The 17,460-nt window shown below is 33.6% G+C and overlaps 3 protein-coding genes and 1 pseudogene across 3 annotated transcripts in view; all 4 read right to left on the bottom strand.

Moving 5' to 3' along the window:
- Positions 1-480: 480 nt before the first annotated feature.
- Positions 481-1,659, bottom strand: LOC137925454 (death-associated protein 1). Its single transcript, XM_068768897.1, has 2 exons — positions 1,492-1,659; positions 481-992 (listed from the first exon to the last, which is right to left on the bottom strand). Exons 1-2 carry the CDS (start codon positions 1,541-1,543, stop codon positions 739-741), a joined length of 306 nt encoding a protein of 101 aa, XP_068624998.1. The 5' UTR covers positions 1,544-1,659; the 3' UTR covers positions 481-738.
- A 2,266-nt stretch (positions 1,660-3,925) lies between these two features.
- Positions 3,926-4,900, bottom strand: LOC137925673 (retinol dehydrogenase 12-like). Its single transcript, XM_068769145.1, has one exon. It carries the CDS (start codon positions 4,898-4,900, stop codon positions 3,926-3,928), a length of 975 nt encoding a protein of 324 aa, XP_068625246.1.
- Positions 4,901-7,164: 2,264 nt separating this feature from the next.
- The window catches only part of LOC137925455 (uncharacterized), a 35,635-nt gene continuing 25,339 nt past the window's right edge, over positions 7,165-17,460 (bottom strand). Inside the window, exons 6-12 of the mRNA XM_068768898.1 lie at positions 15,048-15,231; positions 14,123-14,243; positions 12,574-12,733; positions 10,988-11,121; positions 10,199-10,309; positions 9,036-9,173; positions 7,165-7,473 (exon numbers count right to left, since the gene is read on the bottom strand). Of these exons, the coding sequence (XP_068624999.1) occupies positions 7,165-7,473; positions 9,036-9,173; positions 10,199-10,309; positions 10,988-11,121; positions 12,574-12,733; positions 14,123-14,243; positions 15,048-15,231 (1,157 nt within the window). The remainder of the gene's footprint in view (positions 7,474-9,035; positions 9,174-10,198; positions 10,310-10,987; positions 11,122-12,573; positions 12,734-14,122; positions 14,244-15,047; positions 15,232-17,460) is intronic.
- Positions 15,543-17,257, bottom strand: LOC137925453 (retinol dehydrogenase 12 pseudogene; annotated as a pseudogene).

Genomic DNA, 17,460 nt, shown 5'->3' on the forward strand with positions numbered 1-17,460 from the left:
TCAAGGAATGTAAAAAAATGCATCAAGTATATTTAAGCACCGAATTATTACAGCTGTTAACACTGCACGGTGCACAGATTATTAAATTATACATATTTAATATATTCAATTAATTTGTTTTACATCTCTTTTTACCGCTTTGATTTTATTGCAATCATTTTTACTTATATTAACTTTATAAATATTAATAATGTTATTGTACAACCATTAATAATATAAAACATATTGCAATATTTAAAAAGGGAGATAATTTTTTTTGCAATAAAGTACAACATTTCAGAAACGGGTGTTAATTTTAGAACATATTTTGTTTGTATAATTCCAGCCTCTTTGAGTTGCTATATATAAAGTAAAATTGTTGTTGTCTTTAACATAAATATTGACAACTTCCGTTTATAACACAATTTTTTCTTATATAACAACCCAATTTTTAGGTCCGATTTAAGCAAAGAACAATACTTGGCATTTAAAAAATATACCTTTTTGGGTTTTAAATATTATAATAGGATATAAAATTTTATTCACAAATTCTAAACAATGATTAATATTAGTAATGTAAATAAATATGTAGACAAAGGGCACAAATGTTTGTCTAACTTATAACATTAATAAAATCAAATAGTGAATACACATAAACATATTTCATTAATTGCAATAACAATATTCTATTTGTGGTCAATTGCTTTTTAATACACCAAGTATTGTTTTGATGTTGATATGCCTGGTTGTAATTGCAATCTACTTCCGAGGTTGTTGGATGTGGGGATTAGGTTTAATATTAATATGTGTTGGAGGCTTAGGACTGTGGGCGACCTGCGCAGCTTCTGGTGTAAAATCTGCATTGCCTCGGTTAGGTGCTCCAGTAATGGAGACAGGATTGGAAGGCACAGGTGATGGACCAGACAGACCTGTAAAGTCCTCATTGGTTGATTCCTTAACATCTTTAGGATGAGGAGTCTTATGTTGTGTGATCCTCATTCCACCAGCTTTCACTGAAAAATATGGTTAAATATTGATGTCTTTAGTTAAATAGTTTGATTTTTATAAACATAGTAATTAATAGCAATAGTTAAGTTTTTTCCTTATTCACATTAAATAATTCGATAACTACATATAACATATCCTGTTTACGCGAAAAAGTCTCATAATAAAAGTAACAATACGCAAAAGCCTTTTGTTTTTAATTTTGCCCCAAGGTCATAAACATAATTGTAAATGGATGTTGTTCAAGAATAGCGATCCGCCGGTCGTTTTTTGACCTTGAAATAAATATTCTTTGTTTGACAACATTCATTACATTTATAAAAATCTCATAATAAGGCGACATATTGATGACCGATGTATAAAAAACATTATCTTCGAACCGGATATAGAGTATGAAATAATAATAGCGATTATTAAAGCCTATCATTACATCAATAATGCTTACATAAATGTTCCAAGTTTGTAATTTTTTACTTAGCACAAAATAGTTGTAAACAAAAAACTTACCAGCCGGTGGGTGACCCGCTTTAAGCTGGGACGTTTCTTCGGTAGACGACATTTTCCTACGTACTTGAGAATATTACAAAAATAATGTTAACTACAGTTTGATAAGATTCTAGCGTAAATAATATGATATGCAACGTGTAAGCACACTAGGGTGACACGGCACAGGTGCACAAATACAGATAAATAAAATACAATGACATTTACAAATAAATGTCACTTTTCTGGTTTCGTTTAGAAACAAAGTTAAATTTAATTTAATTTTACATGTAAAAATAAAGAAAAATATGGAAGTCAAAATAATTTATAGTATTGAAAATGCATATATTTACTAAAATTATTAAAATATAAAAATATTTATTAGACATTTTTATAAACTTCAAAAATTGCTGCTTGCACAATCGAATTTGTTTGCATTTTGATTTAAAAAATTTTATGTGATTCTGATTGATTTGTCGGTTCAGCATATTGACGTCCACTGCAAGACACAGGCCTTTCTTAAAAATATATATGAGGGAATGTACAAGAATCGCCATGCTCGACAGGTGGGTTGGCGATCGCATTGTGGTATTATGCTATGGATAGAACGCTGCTGCTCATCCTCTGGAAACTTGTTTAAGAACAGCAACAATCCTATACAATTAATGCACAAAGTGTGTGACGACCTACGGTTGCAAGTCTCAGTCCTCTAACGCTGGGCTACTTACCATTGTTTGATTTCATTCGGTGTTAACTCTTTATTGGAATTTTTGTTTATTTTTTGTATGTTAAAACGATCCAGATTTAAAGATCTGTTACTATATTATTACGCTATACTGAAGCTGTCGTTCCGAGAGTTTGCAAATATATAGTTCAAAGAGAACACCTGGTATCATTCCAGTGACGGGATTTGTCAATAGAACGTAGATAAATATTTGAATAAGCAGCACATGAGAGTATATTTAGGCATTTGGAAAAATATGAATTATCAATAAACTTCTTGGTAACGATTATATTTATGATTATTAAATTTCTGACTCGAGAATTTGCAAAATGGCCGAACTAGAGCTTGAACGAATGAAAATGTCAAGATTAAGTTTTCGCCTACTAATAAAAATTATTTTAATGGTAACATATGCATAATGCCTAATGCTCTTGCTATATTGTGTGCATTGTCTGTTATATAAATAGTTAGATTTTAATTAAGGTCATCAGTTACAAATAAAATATATAAATAATGTAAAGTAAAAATTAATATTTACAATAGTATTAACTAACATAAACATTAATTTTAGTTTGTTGTGGGTTCTTCTCTGAACATCACGAATTTGTCTGGGCGCTTACTCAGTTATGTTAATAATTAGTATAAACTACATTGAGCACAGTCCAGCGATAGAGGACTGAAATTGGCGATGGTAGGTCACGGGTTCGATTCCCGCGATACAATTTTATATAATTTACACTATATGCATTAATTATATAGGGCTGCCAACGCTCACAAAAAAGTCCCCAGACGATAGGCAGTAGCGTCCTCTGCGCAATTAAATAGCATACTTCGATCTCCAACTCACCTGACAAGCGTGGCGATTATGGTCCCATCATAGATATCTTTAGGGAAGGCCTATGACTTGCAGTGGGCGTCTATGGGTTGTAACTATATGTTACGAAAACCAACATTTTTTGTCATTTCCTGTTCCTGTGTATTCTATTTTTAGTTTAGTTAGTTTTCATTAAAAAAAAATACTACACTACTGGTTTAGTTATTTAATATATTTTTGATACTTTTCTGATTATGGTTCCATAAAATTTGTAACTCTTTTTCGAGCAACTGTGTACGATTTGCATTGTGAGAGTAGACTCTTGTGTAATATCTCTTATTATTATTAATGACCATGTAATAAATTTAAAAATGTTTATTAATCTTATATTTATTTAATATTTACTAAGACTGGGGAAAAATTCGGTAACAGCGTGAAGGATTCTTCAAGTAAAAATAAAGCATAGGGGTGAATTGTTTTAAGTACTGCATTTAGAATATTTATGAACGTAATATGAAAAACGGTGTGTGTATTCTACTCTCATCATTTGTTTTGGGTTCTACTCTCATCATTTGTTTTAGTATTGATTTTAAACAAAAAGTTTTGTGATTAAATATATTCATGACATTTCTCAGATAAATCTGCTAAAATATATCGAGATATCTACTCTTACCACCATTATTTTATTCATGAGTTTTATAAAGTGTTTTAATTAATTATCATTTTAGTCGTAAGACATTCACTCCTTCCTAACAGGGCCGGTGAATTGATTTTCGCACATTTTAAACATTAATAAACAAACATTCATTTAGGATATTAAGAATAAACAATTTTTTTGTTTAATTTTAATCAACAACAATGCTTACATTTTCAATTTTAGAATTAAAAGAAAAACAAAACAAATTATATATTTATCTAAATCAAATGTCTAACTCAGAACCAGTTAGTAAAACACTTTTATTCCACACTGCTTCTACCATTTCCTTCTCATTGGGTAACTTAATTTCAACAAGCTTACAATCACAAAAATATCCTCCACTCACTTTTTCTATTTCCGGAGCAACGCACACATGTATTGTTGTCTGAGCTCCTTCTTTAGCTGTCTTGAATAAAGTTCCTACAACAAGCAAAAAGAAAAATCTAACAATAGGGTACATTCTTCGGAACATATTAGTTTTACTTAGTCCTGGGTGAACGACGTTGGCTGTAATCCCTTCGGGAAGTTTTTGAGCTAAAGCCTTCGTCCAAAGTATGATACAGAGTTTGCTATTCGCATATCTTCTATAGAAGTTATTAGTATGTAATTGCGAGAGGTCATTGACATTCAAATTTGCTACGCGATAAGCCAATGATGACACCATGACGATTCGACTCGGTTTGTACTTAATTTTCTCAAGTAGCAAGTTGGTTAGCAAAAAAGGTCCTAGATAATTAATTTGCATAACCATGTCGTTTCCATCTTCCGATATTTTGTGTTTGAGACCCGTACATCCCGCGTTGTTAACGAGAATATCTAATTTGTCGTATCTATTTATAAACTGCTCCACAAATTCTTTGATACTTTTAAATTTAGAAAGGTCTAAATATATAAACTCAACGTTCTTGTTTCCACTTGTTCTTATTATATCTTCCACTGCATCTTTGTGGGTTTCATCAATGCTAGCTACGACCACTTTAGCACCTCTTTCTGCTAGATTTCTTGCCGTTTCAAATCCAAGTCCAGAAGTACCACCGGTGATTAAAGCTAATTTGCCATCTAGCCTCGTATTGCAAGTACAAAGGCCCTTTGTTTTGTGAATACATTTTCGTATAACAGCTAAAGTTATCGCAACTGAGGCAATTATGCAGATTGGAAGCTGCAAGAAAGAATACAGCCGAAATATTTTCTCGTACATGTTCGCTTTTCAATGACTCACTTAGAACTAAAATCTGTATGCGGATATTTTTCGCATTATTGTTGACATTTGATGGTAATGTACTTATACATTATTTAAAGAAGTGTTTTAATACAAGGTTATTTGTAAAAGGTATTTTCTTATGACTAAATTTACTTCTGTCAAGGTTGGAATATATTTTATAACTTGTTTTTCCTTAGTGATGATTGGTTATTCACTTGATCATATTGGAGACATTTGATTGAAGATAGTACATCTTCAATTTTAGTTATATTTTTGTCTAACTCGAACGTAAAGTTATGAATCACGTAAGTCTTATGATTTCGACAAGGATGCAACGAAGTGAATACAGGATCACCTGTGGTTTACCAGAAGAAAAATGGAACCTGGTTGTTTCAGTGCGATCGAACTGCTGAACCACGCGCTACGTATGCGCACTTTACTTACGTGCGGTACTTCGCGCATACTGCTGTAGTGGTTCCGGTCGATCTCATAGTGAATATTTGGCTAAAATATTACAGCGTATTACAGATACACACACTCTTAATGCTCTGTAGGACCGAAGAAGCAAAAACTATTCACGATGATAACCACAGTCTTCTTTTGTGATTTGGTAGGGATACAAGAATAAGTAGCCGAGTGTAATCAAAGAACAGGTAGTAATTTAGCGCGTGTTTGAACCACCTCCTTTACTACACAATGAAACTATCATCATAAACGATATAAGAAAATTTGTGTTAAATTTTTATAAAGCTATTTAATAGCTGACAATAGACTGTGAAAGTTAATCGGGGTAGTGCATATATGAGACAGTTTTTTTATGTCAGAACAACCACAACAGGTTAATAGGTTTTAGATGACAAGGATTTCAAATATGTTTTCGTTTTTTCCCTCGATATAAGATAAAGTTAATTTATTAATCTATCTTATTATTAAAGTGTGTTGTTCTTAGTATCATTATCATTTTGTCTAACACCAGAACGGTCGTATTCCAATGTCGTTATTGTACGTTTCATGGCATTCATAACCGCATCCTTGTAAGAAGCATTTAGGACTATAGAATTAATTCTCATAACACTTGTACATAGTTACTGAAATGGGTCATTTTATTATACAGCATTATATTAACGATATTTAAAATCGGGCGGATAAACTAAAGCATGCTCACGTGTTTTTTAAGTTTGTTTATAAATATTACAATAACTTTACATTTCTTCAAATTGTCCTCCTCAAAACTGTCCTTCTTCAAACAATATAGTTCTCTCCGTAGTTTGTTCCGAAATTAATTAATTACAATTTGTCTTTTTAAAAATATAACTATGCTGTGGTTTTGTAAAATTTATATTAGATCGAATGGATTTTATGTAATTTTTTTATTGTAGTACATGTATAATATGTGTAAAGGTGCTCTAAGTTTAGTATTTGAGTTGTTTGATGCAATTCTGTGGTTGGTGTGCGATAATAGTTAGCAAATTAGTATTAGTTTACTAACTGACTTCCATCCGTGTCGCTTTACCCGCGACGTCTCTGTTGGTATAACTTCATAAAATTCAATGTTGTTAATTTTTAACAAGCGAAAAAATTTTCTGTTACATAGTACCTATAAGAGCTATAGTTTGAAAATAAGCATTTTTAATGAACGCCTCTGAATCTCCTGTGGTATTTTATAAAATTTGTTCTTACTGACCTGGTGATCGAAATAATTCTACCAAATTTCAAGTCTCTAAGGCTTGAAGTTCCAAAGGTATAGTGATAAGTACATACATGGAAATCAAGGTGATTAATAGTTTTAACAAGTGCACCATCCACTGAATGTAACATGTAATATGGGTTAGATAACATATTCGTTACATACAGTTTGATTGGTTACAGGTATAAAAGCTTTAAACGAGCGAATGTGTGGTTCATTTGTAAACAAAAATTTAAAAGCCCTTATACTTATTTCCAAACATCCTATAATAAGTCCTAACATTGTATTGTATTTCATTAGGTTATTTTTAGTAAAAAATAATCAGTTTTTAAAAGTATTAATCAGAATTTTGAAAACGTTTTTCTTACTATATCATCATTACATAATTTATAATTTCTGATAACAGATTTTTATAGGGTGTATCATACTATAATTAACAGCAAATGAGGAATACATCCACTCTTTTAATTTTTTTTTATCTTTAACCAATCACCATTTGTATAGATTTTATATTAGTATATTTAAAACATAGATTTTCTTTACGTTCATGTAAAAGATTTAAAGGAAACTCCATTTATTTCCAAGCTTTTATTCTTATCCTTCTAGGCGGAACGACAACATCAGCTTCGTCCTTACCAGGTTTTAATATATCCTTTTGTATCTCTACAATCATTCTTAGCATAAAGTTGATAACTTGGCTACAGGTTCCTTCTCTTAATTTGGGGAAGTCCCTACCAGTAGGCAGACACGTACTACCAATGAGGACAGTTTGGTGCGTGAGTGAAGCGAGTATTCTTTTAATAATGTCCACTTTCTTAGAGGCAGCTAGTGGTCTGAGGCGAATGACGAAACGTAAAAGATATTCAATGAGCAGCATATCCTCCTGAAATTTAAATATTTTGATTATCATCTTTACATTAGTGATTCATTACCATTATTTTAGGCTTGAACATAAGCCTTCTTCATAAATTTATAATAGGATCAATTAGAGGCCTGCATCCAGTGTCTCCCAAATACCTTAACAAGCTCATCTATTCACCTTGTGAGTGAACGTGGAGGTTGTCGACCCGTGGTCTTCTTTTATTTATTTATTGAATCTATGTAAAAGAGCAACTAGCGTACCTTTGTATCAAAAATTATAGTTTTTATTTCGTAATTTTGTTGCCTACGTTCCTGTGTCACAGTCTTTACAAAGCTAAGTTACTCTAGTCTCTTTTTTTTAGCTTTTTTAAATTAAATTAAACTAAACTAATTGTTTTAAGTTTTTAAAATTTTGGTTTTGATTTTTCTTATGTCGTGATTTCATGTTAGTTTTTTCACAACGTCTAGTTTTTAACATTACAATTCTTGCAATCACTTCCTCACTATTCCATATTGCTATCCTTAGGTTGTACGCCAGTATCTGTGCGATAGTTGCCGATTTCGCCATATCGATGAATCTTGTGATCGCATCTTTAGTCTCATCCGTGTAATACACGCACCAGTCCGTGTGATGTACAAATTGCTACTACTGCATGATGGACATTGTTATACAGCCTAGGTTTGTCTATTTCCACTCCTACTCTAGAATCTAAAGGTATCAGCGACAGTCATTATTGTTCATCAAATTCGCTCTCATCTTTACAATCTTAAAGTCCCAGCGGCCAACAGTTTTTGGAGTCATGTGGCCTACTCACTACTACTATAACTACTAAACATTACTAACAGTGGCGTACCTAGAACTTTTGCCGCCCGCGGTTATCTCCAGTTTGCCGCCCTTTCTCTTATATGTCAATCAAATAGTGGTTTTTGATTTAAAAAAATATTGATATACCACTTCAAAGTGATCATATAAACTTTTCAAAAGAAATGACATTTATAAACTGACATCAAAAAATTTTAGTTAGGAAAAATTGCCGAACAAAGTCGTAAAGATCCTTTTACGAATTCAACGAATTTTAATGAATACAATAAAATAAAATTATTATCTTGTTCTTGAATTGGAATCCAAAATTTACACTAAAATGCATTTATATACACCGAGGAATAATATTCGAAATCATGAAGTTAATCATAATTTATATGAAATGAATAAGTTGTTTTTTACAACTATAAGTAAATATAAAAATGCCGCCCCAAGGTAAGTGCCGCCCGGTGCGGACCGCACCCACCGCCCCCCCTAGGTACGCCACTGATTACTAATATAAATATTGAGTGATTAGTAAAATGCATATTTTAGGACTCGAAAGACAAACTAGTATTAAGAATTATTTTTTAAATTAGCTTTTAGGCGGAAAGAGACGTTGTTTTTTCTTTAACACTGATTGACGCTATTTGCTCTTTCAGCATTCACTTTTTGTGGTATCAGAGAACTGACGGCGAACCACAGAGCTCTTTAGAATAACCAAACTCATGGATTCCTTCGGAAGCCTTACTTATCAATTGACACGAGAAAAAAATTCTTACCATCTGTAAAGCTGTGATGCACCATTCGACGTTATGCGCCCGACTGACGATGATGGAGAGGTCCTCGCGGTCTAGCACTGGTTCCTTCAGGCCGTCCAGCCATTCAAACAGGAGACTTGATAACACCACTGGATCTTCCTGAGATTAAGTTAACTTGTATATACAATATTAGCTTCTTAACTAAATATTGTTTATATGTATAACACACTGGAGAAATACATTTTTTTCATAATTATTTACCTAGGAACATTACAGCGATCACTTGGGTACGTTATAAAAAGAATGCCAAAAGAGTTCAACTTTGCAGACACTAGAATTAGATTGAGATCTACTAAAGTGGAATATTTTAACAAAAGCTATGAGGTTTCAAACGCACCCTTAGCTAAGAAGAACTTATAAAAACCTTAGATAGGTTTTTACAATTATTAACTACTTTTATAATGTCTTTAAAACATTAGTGAAGCATTTTATTCTGAAGCACTATTATCGTTAATTTCTTGTAATCGATTCAGATTATTTTTCGTTTGTTTTCGACGAGCACTGTACACGCCTAGCTTTACTTTATTTCAAGACATGTCTTGTTGGTGTCTTTTTCTGCCAATTATAACTTTGTAGTTGTCTTTAAAAAACTATAGTTTTTTTTTTCAGGATTGGAGAGATATCACAGATATCAGCGATGTCACATTTTCAAGTTTCCGTTTAATTAAAGTCTTTGACGAAAGAGTAAGCAAATCAAGTAAAAAAAATCCCATTTTCATAACAGTAGAGTACCATGATGAGTATAAAGATATTTATAGACATTATTACAAATATAATATACATACATAACGGTAGGACGCTTTGATTAGAAAAAGAAGTATGAAGTCGAAATCGTGTGAAAAACAACGTCGTAAAATATTGTGAAATAATCTTTTAATTGATGTTTTCCTTCATGGAATTTGTCAATGTCCGCACTATCATTTTGGGAACAGGATGTGCCTTTACGTTTGTGCTCCAATAGACGTATATAGACGATGTTAACATATAAAAAAATTCCACGTGATTGAATTTACGTACGTATGTATAAAATGTATTTGTAAGATATGATGTTATATAATGTGGATTAAGATCTTTTTGTCACATTTGAATTAAACTCAAATGTCCTATATGTAACAGGTACTAACCTCGTCATGAATCTTATTGATAGCCTCTCGCCGCTGGTTGATATCATTGCGAAGCTGTCTGATGTGCTTCTGTTTTTCCTCTGTAATATCTTGGTGATCTAAGATAAACGCCTGGAAAAATTGTGAAACACTATTAATATTCCAATCTTCACGCTGTTAAAACTTATGCATTTTATTGTAGAGACATTGTGATCAAAGTGATTTTTTTTTCTATTTTAGGCACCGAGCTTCATCATTACTATCATTTCAGCCATAGCTCGTCCACCGCTGGACATAGGCTTCCCCATACATTCCAAAAAGGACCCGTTGTTTTTTCAACAACCTCATCTGTTCGCTTTGTGGATGGACAGCCTATGCTGCGCTTCGCTGCCCGTGGTCTCTACTTCAGGACCTAAAGGCCACAACAGCCTTGTTTTTCCATTATGTGGCCTATCTACTTTAACTTCAACGTGCCAAACCGCTGGCTTCGTCGGTTCCTTTCCATCGTCCACGTAGCTCCTCAATCCTAGTTCGATCTCATATAGATATCGATCATAGCTACCCGTGGCTCGTTGAGCATGCTTGTCAATGATAACAGTAATTCGAAGAAGAATTTTTAATAATTTACACTTTAGAACACAGTTTTCGTTTTGTAGGAAATTTTAAAACTCGTCACCCGTGTACTAGGTTTATAAATATCTAGTCTAGTGCCATTTAATTCACTTGTTGTCAAAGTGAATTCAGCATTGCTGGGTGAATTGAGATCTATTAAAAAATGTATGTCTTATTCAACGTAAGTTATTTTCATACCTCATGGATGTGTACAGCGGGAATGGAGCCGCCGAAAGCAGTACCCGTGATCCTACTAACGGACTCTAAACTTTGTTCCACATCTTCCTCCACTGGGTCGCGCCACTCCACCATCGGATGGGTCGTCACATTCCCTGAAATAAATAGAATTTCAATGACTTGGGACAGAATACTAAGATTTATTAAAATAATTACAGTTGTCGCCTTTACAAATACTTATGCACATGCTTATTGAAAGCGCTTAAGAAGAGAATTCGTAATATACTCGGGATTTCTTTACCAGATCGAATCAGAAATAAAATCTGTAGACGGTCGATAGCAACCATAGCTCAGGGCATGGTAGACCACAGGGCTAATTCGGATATTTTCTTCGGTTGGGAGGTATGAAATATTTAATATAAAGGGCATAAGATTTGTTGAATAATAAACCACTAATGTTTATTTATATCACTGTTAATTTCGATCATGATCATGATGTGGAACAAGCGCTGCGTGACTCGATTCTTGCTGTGCGATGCCCCGCGATACACTTGCGGTATTCACTGCGGCGAGAGTGAGTAATTTTGTTTAACTTGTGTGCATTGTTTGCAGTAAATATAATACTAGCATTATCTCTTGCACTACTGCTTATTATAATAAACTAAAGGTAATAAGTGAAACGCTATCATTGAGAAAAATAATATGTAAAGTATTTAATAAAAACATGAAATTCCTGTTCTAATAACCATTGATAAAAAAACATTATATATCGTAGAAAAATTTTCTCTCTTTTACAGATTATTTAATGTCAAATGAACGAGGCAGTCATTGTTTTTCGTCGAACAACAGACACCTTCGGGCTATATAACAGTATCCATCATGCAGTGGTAGCGATTTCACGTCGCACAAACTCGTACGTGCATTACACGGATGAGACTCAAGATGCGATCGCAAGATTCATCAACGTGGCCATCACGGCTACCACCGTACAAACAAGTTTGAGAAGTGATAAGGAAGTGGTTGCACTCAACGTAATAAAAATAAACACTAGTAATATAATACTAAAAACAATTAAATTGCACTATATAAACAAGGGTTCTTTATATTTCACTGCATCATCATTATCATTTCAGCACTAGGACTTCCACTACAGAACTTAGGCCTCTCTTACAGCTTTTCAATAGGTTGGAAGCGGTTTATTTCTAGCATGTTCCGAAGACTTTGTTATCTGTTTATCTCATAGGTGAACGTTGCGTTTGGCGGTCCGAATCAACTCCTGATCATTAAGGCACCAGCGGCTATTTATTCTGCTGCAATGAGGCCTTTTTACTGTCATATTATATTTAATGGAATCAGGCGTTACCTAGCGGAAGTCCACCCTAAGTTAGAAAGGGACCAATATTTAGCCACTTCCGCACATGCAGTAGTAGTCGTGCAACAAAGTGCACCGTCCGCAAGCCCGCTGATAAATGCGTATGCGGCAAATAATGCGAATTACACAAGTGCCACGGTTAAATCACTCAACACGTGTTTCACCCCTCCACGGGGCATCTTCAGGAGTTATATTACACCGATTAGTGCCAAACACAGAGTCATATCATAGTTACCTGTCGGAATTTCTTCAGGAGTGGTGGGGTCGGAAGGTTTGTTCTGCTTGAGCTTGTAGGCAAGGAATGTCTTATAGAAGGGTCGAATCCTGACGCGGTAGTCGCCACCGTTTTGGCACCCGCACAACTTTAACAGCCTCTCGCATATACAGTACACTATCTGTCGAAGTAATCACAGTATTTATTCACTTGACAATTTAAATTGAGTCTCAAAGAGAGCTTGGTGGTTTTTATTCTGGTTAAATAAATAACATAATGATCTGGGCCGTGGTTGTAAAGAGATACCTCGTTAGTTACTATGAAGAAGTTTAGACTAAGCACCTTCGGCGCCCTGCGTCTTTTGCTTTTTACGTCTTATTCAACGAAAATAATAATCTTTCCCAGTCGTCCATTCGTCTAACCTTCCTTCACAAAATTTTACATTAAATTTTCACGTAAGCATGTAAATATAGGTGTTCCCTATAATTGCTCTTGTCGTCCTTAGTTAAGTTGTGAAATGTTACATAAAACTTGTGACAATATATATTATGTTTTGCTATTTACATGGCTAATTGAAATAAATAAATGGAGACAAAACGGTTTACTATGAGACTCGCTATAAAATTCTTTTGTTAGTTTACTGCTACCTATCGGTAGTCATTTTATGTTTAGATGCCCTTTAAGCGTAACGTTACTATGTTATGTACTTTACCGCCGTACTTAGCTTGCTCAATTGGTTAATGAGAGGTATCATGATATCTGTCAAGGTGACGAGTGAAATCAGCTCAATGTTGTTTTTATCAATGTGTATTTACGGTTAAGGTTCGATGAATGCAAATTACAGCGATTTAGGTTTTTTTAATCTCTGTATAATCCACCTACATACTCACTCAATACGTAGGATATCTCTGGTTTAGAGACTAGAAATTTAGAACCAATATTTAATCTACCAACTGGGGACATTAATTATGTTCGTGAGGCGGGTTGGAGACATCTACGGTTAGAGAGGTTTATTATAATAAATTCAAAAAAGATTCCACAAAAATTAATTACATCTCAAATATACGCACTATTATATTTTATTATAGATATCACAAAAATATATATTTTTTTATTTATTTAGTTCTTGGAATCAAAATCATATCCGATGTTCTATATCGCAAAAAATACTTTCTTTCAGCTCAAATAATTATAATGTATTTGTTCAATATACATAAATTATCAAATTGTGGTAGTACCTAAAAGTTAGAAATAGAGTTTAAGAGAAGTAAGAGATAGAAGAAGAGAATAACTGTGAAGAAAAATTGTGTGAAGTAAACCGCAGTGCTTGTATTGTAAAAGTTATATGGCTATTTTTATATGTGTGAAAGTAATATCATAGCCGGTTTCCAGAGTTTGGTGAGCTGTAGTTTTCTTGCACTTTAGCTATAACTTGAAGTCCGTTAACAAGACAATTACTCTGGTGTTTGTAGGGACTCGAGGGTTAGCTTATTTATTATACAAACATATAAACATAATATAAAATATCTAAGTTTAATATGAATTAAAAATATTAATTTTAAACAAATACCTTAGGCAGCTCCCGAAACACCCGTTCGTCTAATCCATGCAAGGTGGCCCGCTGTCGGTGCAGGTATTGGCGGAGAGTAAATTCTGAACTTTTTCGATCCTTGGTCAACATTATTGGATCCCTGCAATAATCCATTATAAGAATTTTTATTTACTGACTTACTGACCGTGTAAATGTGATGATACAAGCAGACGAACAAAAGGAATCAATATGGCTGTGAGGGTTGATAGGCTGTAATAGCAGTGGGTAAGGGATACGGCCGCTGGTCCCTAAAGATTCTGGAGTGGAGACCATAGACAAAGGCAGCATAAGACGAATCAGATACGTTCTAAGTGACATTGTATGTACCAGAAATGTTATAATCTATGATGATAGTTACTGGCTAGATAGACCATCTTTTATTTAAAATTTCCTTATAAATTTTAGAAAGATATGAAAATCCTATAACAAATGAATTTTTCATAATAGTAATAAAGCTAGAGCATGAAAACTTCTGTCACAAAAATATCCTATTTTGTTGATGGGTCTTCCCAGACCATTGAGCGTTTGGGACCCTCGTAGCCTTAGGTTTAAAGGTGCTATTTTACGGTCTATAGTTTCGTATCTAGATTGGAATTTAATACCTATTCATTTTTTTTTTCATGTGTGAACGCAAGAAAACAATTGAATAGCTATTAAATAGTTAACTATAAGTGATTCTTAGTAGACAATAGTATGCATTTTTTTCTTACAATTGCGCACGGTAGGTTTAGTCTTCGCTAAGACTTTTTATAATGAACAAATAAACTGTTTTCGTTCATTTATAGTTATCCCTTGTGTATGTCATTGCGTAAAAAAAGCGCAATTAATTAGGAACAAGAATCAAATATCTATTAATACCTTTATGGCATCATAATCTGTCTTGTTGTTCGTATCATGTGCTTACTTGGAACTGAAGACGACTGTCTGCGGCAGGATGTAATGCTCGAACTGCTGCACGCACAGTATCTGACCAGACGTCTGGACGGCGCGCGGGCGTTTCTTCCGTACGAGTCGAATGGCGTCGTTGGCACGCACCCGCAGGGCATACACGAGGTAGCATGCTATCAAAACGCCGGTTCGCCCTAAACCTTTAAAAGCTTTCTCTGTCAAAATTGTTTGTAGAAAGAAAAATAAAAAAACTAGGTATATAATTTCTTCGTATTTATTAAATTACAATAACAACAAATTAAAAAGTAACATGGAGCAATAGAAAGTCGACGCGATCGAAAACAGATCTCATTTCCCCAAAAGCCGCTTTGCCACATAGCTATTCTACTTAAGTATGAAAATGTAGAGTAGTAGTGAATCACAAATATTGTAAATAGTTCGATTCCGGAAAATTTCCAGGAATATTTTAAAAGCAATGTCATTGTTATTAATAACAAAGTTGTCCCATCATTAAGGTTAAATATAGAACTGTATAATTTCACTGTTATTATAATTCTATAATAATTAACTTAACGTCATAATTGCTTGCATGACATTTTCATTTTTATCAAACAGTTTATGTACAACATGAAATAATTAACATAAACTTACTTTGTAATACTTGGTTTTTGTCCAAACTGTAATAACATAGCAAATAACATAAACTCAACAAAATTAACACTATTGAGTCATTATAACTTATTTTTGAGATGTAAGTAAAATACATTTATTCCAGAACTTCTCAACGTAGTCGTCGTCTCTGCATAATTTATGGTAAGGGTGTGGTTTACAGTCCTTGTAATATTCTCCGGTGACATCATTCAGGTCTGAACTAACACACAGATGTATAGTCGTCTGAGCACCTTCTCTAGCATTCTTGAACATTAAGCTGGTTAGATAATGCACTAAATTTTTAAAAAAAGGATGCATCCTTCTAAATATATTTGTTTGCACGAATCCGGGGTGTAAAGAGTTTGCCGTTACACCTTTAGGTAATTTTTTCGCAAGCGCCTTCGTCCAAAGTACATTACATAGCTTGCTATTGCAGTATTGTATGTAGTAGTTGGTTTTCGTGTATATCCCAGGCAGGTCATTAAAATCTATTTTCCCGAAATTATGAAGAAATGATGAAACTATAACAATCCGACTCGGCGCTGAAGCCACTAGTTTCTCCGTAAGCAAATTTGTCAGAAGAAATGGTCCAAAATGATTAGTTTGCATTACTACATCAAATCCATCTTCGGAGGTGTGCTGCGAAAATATAGCGCATCCAGCGTTATTGACCAAAATGTCTAAACGATCTTCAGTCTTATTAAATTCCTCTGCGAATTCTTTGATATTACTAAATTTGCAAAGGTTCAAATGTCTATATTCAACATTTTTGTTTCCTGTAGTTGCAATTATATCTACGACGGCTTCCTTGCATTTTAATTCATCTCTAGAAGCGATTATGACTCGTGCTCCCCGTCTGGCCAGATCTCGTGCCGTCTCCAACCCTATCCCGGAAGTAGCACCGGTGACGAGGGCAGTTTTCCCGAACAGTTTCGTCTTGCATCTGCAGACTCCCGATCTCGGCTCTAACCACAATTTTAATATTATGATTATACATACGCATAGAGTAGTTACACTTATTAACGCATAAATTACGAATTTAAACACAATTAACAATGGTAGTATGGAAATCATGTTGACTCGAGCAACGCTTGCTCAGCAATGATTGAATGCCCCGATAGCGTGTTGATTATAATGGGCATTTATATATTTTTTGACTCATCGGTCATTGCGGACTTTATGAGCCAGTGCGTTAGACCGACTAAATCTCGAAAACAAATCTCATACACAATCACAAACATAAACAATGTTTATCTTACATAATTAGTTCACAAATAATACTAACTAAAGGATGTTTATACTGCTAGGAATATATATTGATAGATTTATCAACTCTTCACATACAGTTCGTTCGCTATTTTCGTCTCTCCATTTTTCTTTGAAATGCATCTCAAAATAAATAATAAACTAAACTTTTTAAATTAAACGTGATTGAATTTTTTAATGTAGTTTTTAAGTCAGTTATCTGTTACTTCACTGTTAATTAATTGTTATCTTTTTCACCTATCATAATCATTTTAAAACCGTTCAAGGTCGATTAGCAGATAGTGATTAAAATGTGTCTTTATGGTTGAGTGTATCGATTTTAAATAATAAATATCAGAAACAATCACATGTACTGTGTCTTATCATATTAAGTTTATTTACACTATTAGTTGTATTTGCGTGTAAATATTACTTTTTTTTTTTCCCTGGACCGATGAATGGCAAAAGATAAATTTAATTTATTACCATACATTCTTGCGGAGATTTAAACAATGACGTCTTATTTCTTTAAA

Source organism: Battus philenor, unplaced genomic scaffold, assembly GCF_028537555.1.
Source record: "Battus philenor isolate CCGP_79_NKW_IND1 unplaced genomic scaffold, ilBatPhil1.0.hap1 SCAF_27, whole genome shotgun sequence".
NCBI classification, from domain to species: Eukaryota; Metazoa; Arthropoda; class Insecta; order Lepidoptera; family Papilionidae; genus Battus; species Battus philenor.

Coding starts and splice junctions, on each gene's coding strand:
- LOC137925673 (XM_068769145.1), bottom strand. CDS start 4,900: ATGTACGAGAAAATATTTCGGCTGTATTCTTTCTTGCAGCTTCCAATC.
- LOC137925454 (XM_068768897.1), bottom strand. CDS start 1,543: ATGTCGTCTACCGAAGAAACGTCCCAGCTTAAAGCGGGTCACCCACCG. Junction 993..1,491: donor AGCGGGTCACCCACCGGCTG/GTAAGTTTTTTG, acceptor CATATTTTTCAG/TGAAAGCTGGTGGAATGAGG.